The following is a 17,063-nucleotide window of genomic DNA, read 5'->3' as shown; positions in this document are numbered from 1 at the left end:
TCCTCTGAAAGTTCACTTAAAATTTTGTTTAGCGTTGGTATTTCTTTTTTAAAATAAAATGAGTGTACTTTTCTGCGAATGACATTTTTGAAGAAATCATCTATAACGACTTTTGACCTCCCTGTAGATGATTTTGGGGGATTTACATCTTGTTCATTTTTTGTTTCCTTTAAAAGTCTGTAGATAGTCGATTTTCCCCTGTCATTTTTGTTAGCATTAGTGTTACCCGATAGTTACCTGAAACGAAATATTACCACGCCCGTGGCCGGTTCTTTTCTTTCTCAGGGTTTTATTACTCTCTTTCATTTCCAAACAGACTATAACACATGCATTAATCACAGTTATTGAGTATCTTTACTTTGCCGGACAAAACAGGAAAGGTACATTTTCTGACATTTACATGTTCTCCGTAATCTTTCGGCGTGAAAAATTAATATTCGAACATATATGTATTGTTTTCTTTGAATGCGGAGAAAATCATTAAGTGGTCAATGCACGTTTCGCTAATAAAATAAACACCACTTGGTGCCAGTAGTTGTTATATACGCTGACAAATTAAAGCATGCTTTAAGTCTGGCTGTAATGTAGTTAGAGAAGCATAAAGAATCCTAATTATAGGCCCAAAAAGTGATTTAATAAGGTGTTTATGCAGCGAATCCTCTTCTAATTAAGACTACCGTTAGACATATTTCTCAAATTAATCCTAATGATTCATTTAACTTCAAGCAATTAAAATCGTGATTGACTATTATAAAAAATTAGCTCCCTGTTCAGATGGTAATGAATTCACTAAAATCAGTATTTTTGATATTCACCGTTTGCCATCTACGTGGACCCTTTGAAGACTTTGTCATTAACTTAATTTTCTCTCGTTTCCAGGGCTTCTAATTAAGTAATTGCTATTTCGCATCTCTGTAGATTGCTCGTCATTTAGTGGCAAGTTTGGAGCTTTCCGAAAGTTTCCAAAGTTTGACTGATATCTAAGTTACGTTAATGGCTGCAGAAAATAATTACAATATCGTAATTGAGGAGTGTAGCTACATTCTCGATCGACCTTTTTTGAATGTAATGCGTCTTTTGTCTCGCTTCCTCGTACAATTTCCTTCAATGTGCCTTCTTTTTTAAAGCATGTTAATGCAGAGTGCGACATACAAAGAGTGGATCTCATTCCTCTGGAGGTATTAGCGGTTTTCATTGTTTAAGTAAATAATGAGGTTAACTCGGGAAGATTGGAAAGAGATTTTGTCCCTATATTTCATTGGGAACGCGTTCAAATATTTTATCTTTAAACCTATAATATTAATAATAATAATACATATTATATACAAAGTGCTCCACCTAAGAGGGATTCTTCTGTTACTCTGCAATTGTAAAATTTCTAAAAAAAATGGTTTTAATAAAAGTTGCTTGGAATCATGTGGGTTATGTAAAAAAAATATTTTTAACTTTACTGTATGCTCCATTTATTAAATGTAGGTCTCAGTATTTCCGAGTCTGAATAACGTTGCTTATAAATGACAAGTAATTTATGCCAAAACGAACTGTTAGAATTGCAGGTTTCTAACTCTTACAATTTAGACGTTAACTAACCTCATTTAGAGAGAAGAAATCGTGATTTTTTTCAAAAACAACTGATTATCTCGAAAACGGTAAGTTTTAAACATCTACATTTAATAAACTCTACCTAATATTAATCAAGGAATTCAGAAACGCAATAATATACAGGGCGTTCCATTTAAAATAACAAAGTTATTTAGCGTCCACGCGAAAACCCTGTAAAGCTAAAAATATTTTCTTTTTACATGGCCTACATGATTCCAGACAACTTTTATTAAAACCATTTATTTATAAATTTTACAGTTACAGAGTTAAAGAAGTTCGTTTGAAACAATGGAAAAAAATCTTACCAAATTTCAGTTCTTAATTTCAATTTTAAGTACACGCTATTTGATTTTAAAATTTTCCTATTCATTCAACACGTTTTTTTTTTAATTTATATATCTTAGCCGCATTTCACGTTCTTGTATTGTCTACAGGCGACAATTATAGAGGAATCTTTATCTTTGAAAATGCCCATGGTAGGATCTATGCGACTTGAACGGTTTCATTGCTAAAAATCTTAGTTTTTATTCATTTTTGCATTTTTCACATAAATGGCTAGACTTATAGCAAAAACGTAAATGACGTTCTTATGAAATTAAATTTCTATAAAAAAAAAGTCCTCAGGATCTAAGCTTACATGGAGATTGAAACTCAAATCAAAACCTTATTAAAAAATATTGCATAAAATACTAAAATGAATGACATAGACATTCACAAGTTACTATACAGGGCGTCCCGTTTATGTTTCAAAAAAGTTCCTCATGAGAAAATAATTGGGGGTAGTTCATATAACGTTTTTTTTCTTCGACGCCTTGTTTTCGAGATACAGAGTGTTGAAGTTGTTACTTTCCAAATGGTTTTTCTTAATCATCTTTAAATCGGCTAAAGATGAAAATGTCAAAATTTATATACAATTAAACGTCAACTGAACGTTAGGAATAATGTGCAAATAGTTTCTTTCTGAACAGCAGTGTCGTCGATACAGGTAATTGGAGGGGTAAAATCGATAAAAAAATATGTTAAAAGTTTACAAAACCGTTTAGAAATATAACAAATTTTGACTTTTAACATATTTTTGCGAATATACCCCTCCAATTACCTGTATCGACGACACTGCTATTCAGAAAGAAATCGTTTGCACATTATTCTTAATGCACAGTTGATGTTTACTCGTGTACAAATATTGACATTTTTATCTTTAGCCGCTTTAAAGATATAATAATTAAAGAAAATCATTTGGAAAGTAACAACTTCAACACACTGCATCTCGAAAACAGGGCGTCTATGAAAAAAACCGTTACATGAACTACCCCCATTATTTCTCCATGAGGAACTTGTGCACAAGTTTTTTTCAAACATGAACGGGACAGCCTGTATAAAGGACAATTAAGTAAAATACCTGTAATGCGTTAAAGTGTAATGCATTGGTATACAATTTTAGATGTTATACTCAAGGAATCAACATAGTTGTGATAGTGACAAGAAGTTCCAAAATCTCTAAGAATTTTTTTTTCTAAACCAACGTGTAAAATAAACTGGAAATCAAACAGAACTGCAATATCCCCAAGTCTCGATCTAACATAAGAAAAGTAAAGATTTCTTAGTGTACTAATTTATTTAATCTTCAACAGTTTCTAATAAGAAACCCTAGTATTTTGTATGCTGCCGTTGAAATATTCTGTGCGCGATTTGTTAAAATTTAAGACGTTTATCAAAAATAACTCAATTCTTAATGATGTCACATTCGGGTTTAAAGAGTTTAAAGTCATCCGCAAAGAGCAAGTGATCACAATCAATAACAGAACATAAGTCATCCGCAAAGAGCAAGTGATCACAATCACAGAACATAAACCATCTATAAACCTTATAAATAAGAATTTATGATACAAATAGCTTTAAAAGCGACAGGCTAGTTAAATACACCCAATTTGTCAAAAGCTTTGTTAAATTCAGTTTATTGTACTACATCTACCAAACCATATTCATCAATAACCTCTGAATTTGTATTAATTTGAAGTGATACGATGAGCAGATTAGTTTGTGCTACTCGAGAATTTTAGCAAAATTATTTAATATTGTGAAAAGACGATAATTGCTTATTAATGGATCATCAGATTCCAAAATAGGACAAATTTTGCCCGTTATCCCTACATTCGGACATGTTGTCGTTTTTATGAAAAGGTTAAGTAACATTATCAATGAATAAAAAATATATATTTGCAACCTTTCACCAAATAATTGGGGCTCTAACCATTATCACCATACTGAACACAGGATATGTAGAAACATAAGACCTTAAATCATGACAAAGTTAGGCGTCTATCAACAAATCATAGACAAAAATTAAATTAAAAGTCAATTAGGTATTTTGATTTAATTTGTTAACAATTGGACGTACATAATTATGATCAGGTCCAATTTGTTTTTCTGATTATCTTAGATTCAAATGAATGCGATTTTGTTCAAAAGTTATTCTGATTTTTAGTTATGCTCCGCTTTTAAAAATATTCCTAACTTCGTCATGGTCCTTTGACTTTTAATCATTTTTATATTATTCGGAAAAACTTCGGCGGTTATCTTTTTATTTAACTCCGACACCACTGAAGGAATAGCTTTAAGAAAAATCATTATTATAGTGTTCTTGTTTGTTTTGGCGACAGAAACAAGCTCTCAAAGTTTCTCACAACTCACCCCGTATAATATAGTTTCTCTTTTCTATAATGTTTCAGCATGAATTATATATAAGCACTTTTAGATATTGAGATGATATTATTTTAGGAAATATTTCTTTATTTTGTATTTTACTTACCTAAGGTACTTTTACGAAAAATTTGCATCAAAATCAAGCTTGTAGTATATATTTAATTCCGCAAAAGACTTACAATGTTTTCAGCTGAAAGAAATATGAAAACATAAATTAGCCTTAAAGTCTCTGAGGCACATTTATATAAAATTATAAGATGCAAGTTTATATGAAATACACTTAATCGTTGTTGTAACACTTGTAAACTGGAAGTTATTACCCAAAGATTTTGAAATAATTGCCTCTATTTAATAGCCCCTAATTAATTAAGGATAATTAATTTTATTGTGAATGAAGATTAATGTGAATGACTACGCAATATAACCAGAATACGAGAGATCAGCTGCCAAACTGTAGTAGAATGTAAAATATATTTTGCACGTTACACAAGAGGACTATTACCGTAACTAATAGTACCGTAATATCAGTAAGATGGGTATTTTATTATAATATGGTAAATTAACTTATGATCATTGGTTGTTAAATGTGAACAGAAAATTAAAAAAATATGTATCAGATACATGAAATAACAGATGAGAATGTAATGAACAATTTTCCCTCTTCAAGTGGTCTGGATAGACATGTTTAAATTTGTTAACTTCTTTTTTATACCAGACTTTCAAATCTTTTCAGTTATCTTTTGTATTACATCAGGAACTCCTCAATATGAGAGTTCCGATTTTATTTTGTTTCAATATCAATTTTTGGGCAATGTTATAGTATCATTAGTTTGCACAATGGATTAGTGAACCAAAGTATAATAAAAAAGAATTGTTTATTAGTTAGAAATTTAAAATTGTTATGTCCCAGTCCAAACCAAAAAAAAAATATCTTGTGATGGAAGAGAACATTACAGAATACAGGCGCCCACTACTATCCGGGCCAGAGTAAAGACGGCGTTCAGCAGATGATGGTCAGTGGCGTGGCTCTGGGTAGTGGTGGGGGGGCCTAGGACGCCGCTGCTAGATCTGTTCTGATTGCAGAGCTCGCGATGGCGATGTCCGACAGCAGCTGCGGCGGCGTCTGCTGGAAGTAGGGGCAAGGTAACGAGGAGATAGCTAGCTCCCGACCCGCCTGGACCCGGTCAAGTAAGACCACGTCCTGTCCTTGTTGTGGCGTTGTGACAGTGTCGTGCGTATTAGACTGTTGTAGTGCGTTGTTCCTGTGCAGCAATGGTCAGCTCGTTCGTTCGATGTATGTCTAGACGTTGTGTACCTCTGAATGTATAGTGCAAACTTCCATGTCTTCTGTATGACACCATAGTGCAGCTCCTTCGAGAAAGGTGCTAACCTTTTGGCCCTGGGGCTTTTTGACTGATTTTTTTCACAGCTTATTCCATTCTTCTCAAATTTGCATGACACTTTTTGCTAGAAAATTTCTTATCTAGGTACGATATCACCGAAACTACAAAGTCAGAAAAACTACTATGAAGTAGTACATGAATTATCCCATATTTTTTAAATTTTGTTTTAATATCCACTGTTTTAAATATTTTTGAATGTTTATTATTTTTACTCATCATTCACAAAAAAATGATTCATATTCTTCATATTTAATTTGCCAAATATTGTAATATATGCAAGGTGGACCAATTTCGACATAAAGAGTACTTAAATATGTCGACAGCATTTTTGAGTTGAATCCAATCTGTTTATACGGCATACACAATAGTGTTCTAACTTCAGGTTTTTTAGTTGAAACAAAAATATATATATTTTTAAATGGATCACCCTATATATTTTTCAATTGTTGAAACCTGCATAAAATGTATAGGACCAAATTATGTGCCACACATGATATTTGCATACAAAATATAAACACCAAAAATTATTTTTTTATAGTTCAACTGTTTTATTAATTAGGTGTGTAATTTTTCATAGTTTAATTAAAAGAAAAAAAAATATATTAATTATATCATGGCTATTGATAATATACCTAGAATTTTTCAATAAAAATGTCACAACTGAATTGAAATGAATGAAAGTCTCCCCATAATAAAAATTAAAAATAGATTATTAATTTGTAATAATGCCACATTTATGAAGGGCGACTGCTACTCAAAATTGCCAAACTGGCAGACAACGACCTGCTACTTCACAGGTACTATGAAAACAAGGCTTGTATCGCCACTAGATGAAATAATGTTTAAATTCCGAATGTTCCAAAACATCTACTATGCGGACTAATACACTAATTATACCCACAATATCTAGTAAACAGCTAAGATCGCTCGTCAGCAGAATCCACCAGACATATACCGGTTTCTAACGTATTAATTCTCACCAGCATGCATAGGTGGGATCACCAATTACAAAAATTGAATGAATATATAGAATTATCTTAGCTGTTTACTAGACATTGTTCAATGCTGATTGATGCGTTAGTCCGCAGAGTAGTTGTTTCGTGTAATATCTTTAAAAATTGGTTCGTCTGGTGATGATACAGGTCTTGATTTAATAGTACCTGCGAAATAACAGGTCGCTCTCTACCACTTTGGCCGATTGAACGCTTAGGTATCGCAGTGACCATTCATGGATGCAATATTGATATATCTCATCTATACTAGTCAAAACATCAAAAATAGATAGATCATTCGTTAATTGTCCCTCCTACTCATGAGAACTAATAAGTTCGACTTTGAAACCGGTATATGTCTGATAGGTTCAGCTGACGAATTCGGCTTAAACAGATGGAAATATGGTTCTGCAGTTCAATGTTTTGAGTCCATGACATCTGAACTAAAACTACTGTCTCCTCGAAAAGTACGAAAAACTTTAGAAATCTGTCAAAATTGGCTCATCTTGTATTTAACAACCTTTTTCCATTATCCAACCTATTCGGACGATAAAAGGGTGACATTTAACTAATACACCCTGTAGGAATTCTCATAATTATATTGTACAATTCAGTACAGTTGTGTCTTATATTTTTTTCTTAAGGCTGGATCATGTTAGAATTTACAAATTTACCACCATTACATCTTACAGTTAACAACAGTAAACACAATTTTAAAATTAGTTCAAACTAAACTTAAGAATGGAATTTGTAGTGTTTATTTAAGCAATATACGTAATTTACAAAGCAGAATAATACAGTATACGGCAACAAAAATAAAATTTGGTAGAAAAAATTTCAAATACAACAAATTCCGTTTTTGCAAAAAATACCATTCGCCACAAAATTATCACGAGACAAAAATGGGCAAATATGATTTTCTGGGAAGAGTCTAATCTGATTTTGATGATTTTTTTTATTATAGGTTCTTCAGTAATGTTCCTAATATTGAGGTTTTTTTGTAACTTAAGTTTTAATAATATACAGGGAGCAAGACAGGATAAGTTTCTTTCCCCGAAATGTGAATCACTCTGTAGTTCCATCTTTTCTCAACAATTTCTTATTTTGTTCGCGTCATTATCATTGTAATTAATTGAGATACACTATTAATGTGCATCACTGTTTTTTATGACACGATGAAAGAACAACGTCAATAACAAAATCAAAAGAAGAATATCAACATTTCGTACGAATGCTATTTATGCGAATTCGCTAAAATATATTCGCATTCGTTCCAAGATGAACCAGCCTTTAAGCTACCAAATTACAGATTTTAGATAATTAGAATTTGCAGTAGTTTATTTCTTCAACTACAAAAAGGATGTAGGAATGTTAAATATGAAGAAATATACGTTAACCATGTTATCTATCCAACAGCTATCATAACCTCACTTTATTTTATTTTACTTCTTCCCACTTATTTAAATAGTTTTCAGTAAACAGTCATCTTACGTTCATTAAAATTTTTAGTTCATATTACTGTTCGACATGTTTGAAATACGTGGGAAAAATCAGTCAAATCATTTCAGATACCAAACCGATTGCGATCAAATTATCATGGACCACGAAGTTGCTGTACTGTTTGTTGGCCTAAGTGCGCACTAGGTGCATAAGGCCGGTAAGTATCGTAAGTGTACCGCCGCGAATGTTACAACGCAACTACCAAGCACTGTCATGTACCCTGTACCCTCTGTCCTTTTTTTTACCTCTGTATATAAGCACGAAGGCGGTCACATCAAACTCATGAGAAACGAAACACGATTTTGGATAACATATTTCAGGTCAATTGGAATGATTCGAGCAGTCAAAATTTATTAAAATTAAAAAAACACATTCCACAATATAACAAATCTTTACTATTTTATTTTCTTTTACATGCTTGTTTGAATTGAAAATTATCGAATCAAATTGACCGGAATTTCTAAATTCTAGAAGTAACATTAAGATTCTACTGTTAATTTGGCTGATATTTGTTTATTAAACAAATATATTCATTAAATGATTTGAGAACGACGAGAAAGTATTTAATTTCAAAACAATGTAGACAAAAATATACGCAGTATTATGAGGCGAATTCAGACGAGAATATGATGCGAACGTTAGGGGTATCATAACTTTGGCCAAATCAAAACATATACAAAAACAAAATCTATCCCGAGGGAATTTTCAGTCTCGCAGAAAAAAAACATTCTCTTCCAACGAAATGGTATAAATTATTTTTGTTTTCTCTTACATGTTGTTTGCAGCAAGCTTTCAATGTACTTTAGTGTTAGATATTGTCTAAATGTACAGAGCGTTCATTAGATTTTTTGAGAACATTTCCGTATAGATTTGTTATTAGAATTGTAATTAATTAAGTCATTAGAAAGTGTTCTTCTCTTTAAACTATTCAGTATTAAAATGTAGCCCGAATTCGAAAACATCACATAATAGTGCCAAATATTGCATTTTATGACTCTCAATCAGCGTGAAAAATATGAAATATACAAAGCGTCCTGGACAGATAAAAGACAAAAAAGTTGCAATATGACACAAAAACGTGACAATTGCTTGTCCCAACAAATCAAGAAAATCCAATAAACCTTTAAAATTAAAAAATGCCTACTTTTTTCACATCATTTCTGTATAAAACGTTATAAAATGTTATTAATACACGCTGTCATAAAAATTCGCACAATTGTTCCTAAAATCATGACAGGAACAAATTGTATTGTATTTCATACAATATTGTCTAAAAATGTGAGAAAATAATCACAATGTAAACGTCGAATTTTCATACAATTTGTTTCCGTCATGATTTTAGAAACAATTGTGTGAGGTCTACTCTGATTTTCTGCTTGATTTCAGATTTTTCAGGGTGGTAAAGGGCCCTTTGTCAAATTTTAATGTCCTAGTACAAATAATAAAATTTAATAACTAAGTACATATTGTTTGTGTCAAGGCACTGAAATTTTGCTAAGGGCCCTCTAGTGCTCTTTATTGTTATGAAAAATCTGATATTAAACATAAAGTCAAAATAGGCTTACAACGTTGAAGATATACACACTTACACGGTTTCTTGTGCTAAAAGAGCAGGACCAGTGAAAAAAATTAAATATTTCCGTACTTCTAAAGTTGACTGACATTGAAATCTTAACACATTTTGTTTTACCAAGCATAACAGCTGAATTTTCCACAAGGTATATTTTATCTCTTTCAAGCATCGCCTCACCCATCCATGGACGCCCTGTATATCTTTCAATGCAAATTTAAATTTCAAGTTTAATAACTACAAAAATAGTTATATTTGGAAAAATGTTCATAGTGACTTTATTTATTCAATTTCAGTAGTACAAACGTTTACATAAAATTTTTGCAAATAACTCTCCACCAGAGATGCGCATGATTGAAACATTCAGTGTTTAAAATCTTATGAACCGCCTGTACGTTTGCTTGAGGAATTCTTCTTTTAAATATAGCATTTGTAATACGCCGATTAATAATCTTTAAGAACGTTGTCAAACTGCCGCGAACTTTTAGTGTAACGAAATTAAAGCCAAATTCGCGTGTTACAAAGTTAGAAGAAGGACGCTGTTGTGTGCAAGTAAACTTTGTGTAATAAAGGGTTATCAAGGAAGAGTATACAATTTGAATCGTTAATAAGTTTTCCCCTTGGAAATATAGAAATGAAGAAACTTCAAAATCCTCTAACACTCAAATTCGGAGATCATTTCACTTGATGCACGAACATCAGACCAACAACTAACTAAAAAGAACAGTTCTAACTCAGAAAATTACATGTTCCTTTGTGTTTTTAAAGGAAAGCGTTTTCAGTTTAAGAAACTTGTATTTTATATTTGAAAATGTTGATATCTCTTCTGGTATACCAGATTATACCTGAACCCTATATTGTAAATAGCAAACGATGCACCAGTAGTTAGTTTTTATTAGTTTATAGAGTAAACTATTTTGGTGGCCTATTATGAAAGTGTTTTGCGCAGCTTTTCCAGCAAGTAGATAAACAATTTTCATAAAATCTCAGGTTACTAAGCTATTTTTGGATAGGTGATAGTGAAAATATGACGTCAATTTTTATTACGGCTATATGAAATTTATGTAGACGCGTGTTTGTGCCTATATGGGGCATAAAGTAATTTCTGAAGTCTAAAGATAGAAGGGATTGAAACTGTATCCTTTATTTTTTGATAACCCGATATGATCAAGGCAATAAATCAGCGGGAGGTCCTCTAAAGGTCGATACAGTCACTAACGGACCGATCAGATGGTAACTTTTGAACATAGGCGAAATTGCTAGTCTATTATCTTAGCTGCTGGCCCCTTTTGGCCCTAATCTGCGGGTCAGGGCTCACATCAGGATTGAGTATCATGAATTTTACAGTTATGGTGAAAATCAGTGAGATGCGACGAATTGCTAAAGTTTTTATGGAACATTTTTTGGGCGAAATTTAGACCCGGATACGCTTCTTTACTGCCGTGTTACGTTATATAGGTTATTAGTTTTTATATGTTACTTTATACGGCGTAAACGTGATCATCAACGTTTCTTACACACCCCAAGCTCGAAAAATAAATGTTAATAATATGGTGTAATTATTGATTTTATGATTCAAACCTATTTCGCATTAAATGATGTGGGAATATACTTAGTCCTTCACATCAAGGGTTTTTTATAATTTGATTTTGATCAAGAATGTTAAACTAAGACTAATTAAAAATTAAAAAAAGTCGGTGAAGTATATTTAAATTAAAATCAATTAGTCTCATCAAAAATATTAATTCCTTGAATTAACAAAATAAATTTTAATTTGTTTTTGGATTAAAATAATAAAAAGAGTATAATTTTTATAAACCGTGCAGTATTGTGGTATAGTTGTATATTTAAGTAAGTTTGCTAGACTGAAACGTCCATGTGTTTTAATAAAAGGCAAACATTCATTAATTACAGTCATATGCCCAACTGTGCCCTGTGCCAGATTTCTTTAATAGTATATACACCACCGGGGTGTCTCAATTACGTTTTTCCATGCTGGCTCAAAATTGTCCGTTTGTACAGTGTTTTGCATTCATATATTTAATTTCTAACTATTTAATAGTATTTTATATTCATCATTTTTTTACTACTTTTGCAGTACATTTCCTACATAAATGAATAATAAAATGAAAATAATAAAAGTACATGACTTACGACTGTCGGTCTTTAACAATTATTTCACAGTTGACTTAATTATAATAATTATAATAATTCAGTAAAAATAACTTAAGATATTGTAAATAAAATAAAACTCTCAATTTAGTGATAAACAAGAAACTAAAGAAACAAATTTAAGATAAAGAGAGAAAACAACGCACATGTAAATAAAGCAATTAATTATTATATATTAATATGTACATATTAGGTAATATTAAAAATACACAAAATAATTTAAAAATCCTTTTGACTTCTGATTAAAATTGGTTTTCATAATTTTTACGTTTTTCAGGTTATTTTGTCTTCTCGACAACAACAGTCATACATCTCTGACTGTCATTTGATTTTCATACCTATGTAGTATCACAAAATTACAATTTTATAATTTTGACCCCACAATGCAAAGTTAGGTGACTGTTTTCTTTATGAATATATGATTTTATCACATAACCCAATAGATTAAATGGAAATATAATAGCAGAATCAAGATATCTGTAACTGTCAGAATAAAAATGATTATGCTATTTATATGCTTAGCTAACACAAAATCATTTTATTGTTCACTAATCACATGTAAAATGACACGGCAGCCATTTTTCATGCCAAAGATATGACCATTCTTACATCGTTGCTTATATTTCCTACAATTGAAATAAAATTACTTTAGTACCTACCTACTATCGATCGGAAGAAACAATTAACATATCTGTGGCTGTTACAATAAAGCTACCATGTTTGTAATCATCTGTCATAAACTCAAATTGTATAAGTTTGACCTCACAAAAATTACACAGCACTCATTTATTCTTGTATAGAATAGTCCTTTCAATTGAAAGATTTCTAGCAAAAATAACATTTGTCACAAAATTGGCTTTTTGATTTATTGTCAAACTAAAATATATTCTTTCTCAAAATGTATAGTTTTTTGACACAATTAAGCCAGAAGGTTTCATTACACACTTTTGACCTTTTTTTAAATACGTAACCCGTTTTAAGAAAATCAGTTTTAACGCTGTCCTCTAAATTTGTTTTTTTTTTCACATATATTTTTCTTGCTAGAACCCCAATTGAAAATAGCAGTCAACAACGAGTTTGATCAATTTAGAGTTTATAACTTTGATGTCACAACATTGTAACTATGATTTGATCCTATCATACGACCAATATTATGTTTTTACATGTATACCGTGTAAGTCAAATAAAAATATAGTAATAGTTTTTATCGATTAAAAGCAGCAGTCTGTTGCTGTTACGATAAAAATGACAGACAGTAATTTTTCTTTAGGACTATGATATGATCTTATCATTGGTCAAACTTACATCGTTATTTGTATATACAGCAAGCGCAATAAAAATAAAGTAATAGGTTCCTATCGATCAAAATTAGCAATCAATATATCTGTCTTTTTGTAAGTATCTGAAACTAAACTATATTTTATATTTTTGACGTGCAGTGCAATATTATTAAAAGTTATTGTTCTTTATTTTATGGCCATGACGTGAAGTTATAGTATGACCAAGGCTCACATTACTGTTTGCATATTTTGCAAATAAAAATACTACAGTATTGTACCGATCAGAAGCAGGTGTCAACATATTTCTGGCTGTCAGAAAGAAACTAACCGTTGTCGTGGTCATAACTATCTAACACAGAATTTCCATACATAATTTCAGCCAAACTAGGTACTTTTACATCTTCCAAACCAAATAAAAGTATAGTAGTCTGTTCTTATCGGTCACAAGTTAGATAAAAATGACCGTACATCATTTTAACATCTGTCTGATACAAAGCCACATTTTATAACTATGACACGATCAAAGTCACATCATTACTTGTATATCCTGCAAACCAAATAAAAATATTTTAGTATTATCAGTGTAGAACATGTATGTTGTTGTCATAATAAAGATGGTCATTTTATGTTCATCTGACACGAAAACACATTTCGTGTATTCACAAAACCAAGTGATACTTTTTTTCTATTTTATGGCTATAACGTGATATTATTATACAGTCACATCACAACCTATATATACTTGAAACCCAATAAAATTACTGTTGATCAACTGCTTAATTTTTACAACTATCTCGACACAAAACCACATTTTATAATTATAATGTTATAGTGCAAAATTGTGAAGTCAGTTTTCTTTATTTCATGACTATGACTTATGATCAATGTAACTGTCACAATAAAAATGATCGCCTTATGTATAATTATGTCACAAAATTATATTTTATGACCTCTTTCCATTTTATGACCTTGATCTTAATATATAGTCAAGTTGATATAACTGTCGATGTATACTGCAAAACCAATAAAATTTGCTATAATGTATTCGCAACGAAAATGATTATGACTTTATTACAAAGATATTAAACTAATTCAAATAAATTCAAAATTTGTATAATTTGCAAACGAAATAAAAATAATGTAGGGGTGTAGATGGAAGACAGCAGCCAACATATTCATATGTGGCTGTTACAATAAACATGACCTCGTGTCTTGTTTACAATGACCTGACACAAAATCGTATTTTATTACTTTGTGGCTACATTGCTTCCTGTCGAACACATACAAGTTACCTTCATAGCACAGTTCTAGCAAAATTTACGCAACACGGTAGTACGGAAGTGGGCATACTAAGTTTCATGAGAATTTTAGCAATATCTATGACAGTTAGCCGTCGTCCTGATTTAGAGAGTGACTTCTGATCCAATTACAGTAGATCACTTTTCTCCTTAATCTCCTGTATCCTTGTAAATCCCCGAACATGTCCTGATAAATAGTTCCAGTAACGTCAATATCGCTAGCTCCAAAGCTCGTACCTTGAGTGTAATTATTAGCGGATTTATTAAGTGGAATTGCACCTACGTTAGATATGTGTGTATGTTTCGACGGCCCTTCCTTGCCATCAACTAATATGACTTTGTTTTTGTGGCTACAGATCGAAAGCTGTTCGTGGGTATGCTCAGTAAGCAACAAACTGAAGAAGATGTCAGACAATTATTTGCGCCCTTTGGAACAATAGAGGAGTGTACTATTTTAAGAGGACCCGACGGAGCTAGCAAAGGTAAGAACTTTTTTTCGTTTTGTTGCAGCAGCACTTTAATATCGTGTCTCGGATATCCGCTTGAAGTTGAAGAATAATCCCTTACATGTCGTATATAAATAATGTGATATGATTGATCACGTCCCCAAGAGTTTCACATTACTTTTTTAATTTACTTGTTTCCACTTTTTCTATAAAATGTATTTTTCCTCAACTTCAACGTAAAGTAGTAATCTTAATGTGTAAAAAAGGAAACAAATTTTAAAACAAAGTTTACAATTGTTGCATCATATTTTGGGAAAAAATAACCGTTATAAATATTCTGAACGGAATGTAATCTTATATTATTTTTGCAATTTATTAATCAGTATCAGAATATACTTTATCTAATTATATTGGTCAAACCGCTGAAGGAATTATATATCTGTATGGTTAAACTTAAAAAATTCGTAGAATCAAAAAATCTAAAAATATACAGGGCGTTCCATTTAAAAAAACCTTACTTTTCATATGGCAAAAATGTGAAATTCTAAGAAAGCCATGATATGCTGCATACAAAATACTAAGATTGTTGTGATTACACTTTTTTCTATATATTAAAATATACCTTAAGGTTTATGAGCAATATTAATGTTAAATTTCTCTAATACCGTTCCACAATCGGAGGGCTACTGGAGATCTTGGAGGATATAGTGGAAGGTCTGGATCATGGGATGAATACCCATGCCACTTTATGTGATCTGTCTAAGGCCTTCGATTGTGTCGTATTTGGATATACGATTAACTTGGGCTACTCACATAGATCGCCTCTGCTCTAAACTGGCACAACAGGTTTTCTTTCTGATGCGGCTCCGACCATACGTTGATAATTCCATATTGAAGATGTTGTACTTCTCTTTGTTTCACTGCTATCTAGCGTATGGTGTAGCTCTTTGGAGCAATGCTACTAGCGCTCATAGAGCATTCGTCATTCAGAAGGCAGCTATTCGCCTTATCGGTAATGACACTGATAGGGTCCATTGTCGAGAACTATTCATTAAATATTTTGCCCTTACCTTGTTTATATGTGTATGAAGCATTATCGTTAGTCCATAAGAGTGCAACTCAACTGCAAACCCATTCGAATGTACATTCGAACATAGCTACAATACCAGATATGCTGGAAATCTTATATTACCTTCTCGTATTAATGTCACTAAAACTAATATGCTAGATATAAACCTGTACAATAAATTTGACAACTTCTTTAAAGTAAAACGTATTACTCATTTATCAAATGAAGCTTTTCGTAGATTTATCAAATCCTTTCTGTTGCTGCATTGTTTCTACAGTATTGATGAATTTGTTGAATACTGTACTAACACTTATTTACCTCAGACTAGACTATAAATGTACGTCATGTATACAAAAGAGTCAATAAAATTCTATTCTATTCTATTCTATTCAATATTGTCGAAACAGAATTTTTATTATTTTTACTATTATTACTGTTATTAGAGTTGTATATTAAGTGAATTCTTTTTTTATACATTTTATATTTTATAATCCTGTTATAAGTTTTGTAGTAGTTTTATACAGACAAAAGGAAATAAAACAGTTGTTTTCAATTTGATTGATATCTATTTCTAAAATTGTAAAATTTCCACATTTGTCATTTGTTTAACATCATCAGGGGCATTTATTTATTTATTTTATTTATTATGTGAAACACCATTTTGTAAAGTAAGCGAGCGTTTCAGTCACGAAAATATTAGCGCCCCATTAACGCCAAGTTCTGTTACAAACACTTCTGTTCGACGAATGCAACTATTTTTATCGGCAATGGTTTTGTTTTATTCTACGAACTCCCATAAAATCTTTTTATTTCTGCTGTAATGGCCACATTGACCCTATAGAAAACAATACATTTTCATTATTGAACGTTAATATTTAGGAGACCTTTTAAAAAATAGTGGAGTTGTTGGCTTTTTAATGACCGTATCGTAAAAAACGTGTATATGGTTTTAAAAATATTTTGATCATTATAAACAATCAGATTTAACTATAAAACATTTTAATTACAATTTTATACCATTTTTTATG

At 31.3% G+C, this 17,063-nt stretch overlaps 1 protein-coding gene across 1 annotated transcript in view; it reads left to right on the top strand.

Moving 5' to 3' along the window:
• The window catches only part of LOC108918015 (CUGBP Elav-like family member 4), a 204,565-nt gene that overhangs the window by 28,860 nt on the left and 158,642 nt on the right, over positions 1–17,063 (top strand). The window contains exon 2 of the mRNA XM_018724853.2: positions 14,877–15,002. Coding sequence (XP_018580369.1) covers positions 14,877–15,002 — 126 coding nt within the window. The remainder of the gene's footprint in view (positions 1–14,876; positions 15,003–17,063) is intronic.

Source organism: Anoplophora glabripennis, unplaced genomic scaffold, assembly GCF_000390285.2.
Source record: "Anoplophora glabripennis isolate ALB-LARVAE unplaced genomic scaffold, Agla_2.0 scaffold62, whole genome shotgun sequence".
Classification (NCBI taxonomy): Eukaryota; Metazoa; Arthropoda; class Insecta; order Coleoptera; family Cerambycidae; genus Anoplophora; species Anoplophora glabripennis.
The sequence above is the reverse complement of the archived record's forward strand: the minus strand, read 5'-3'. Positions and strand labels throughout refer to the sequence as shown.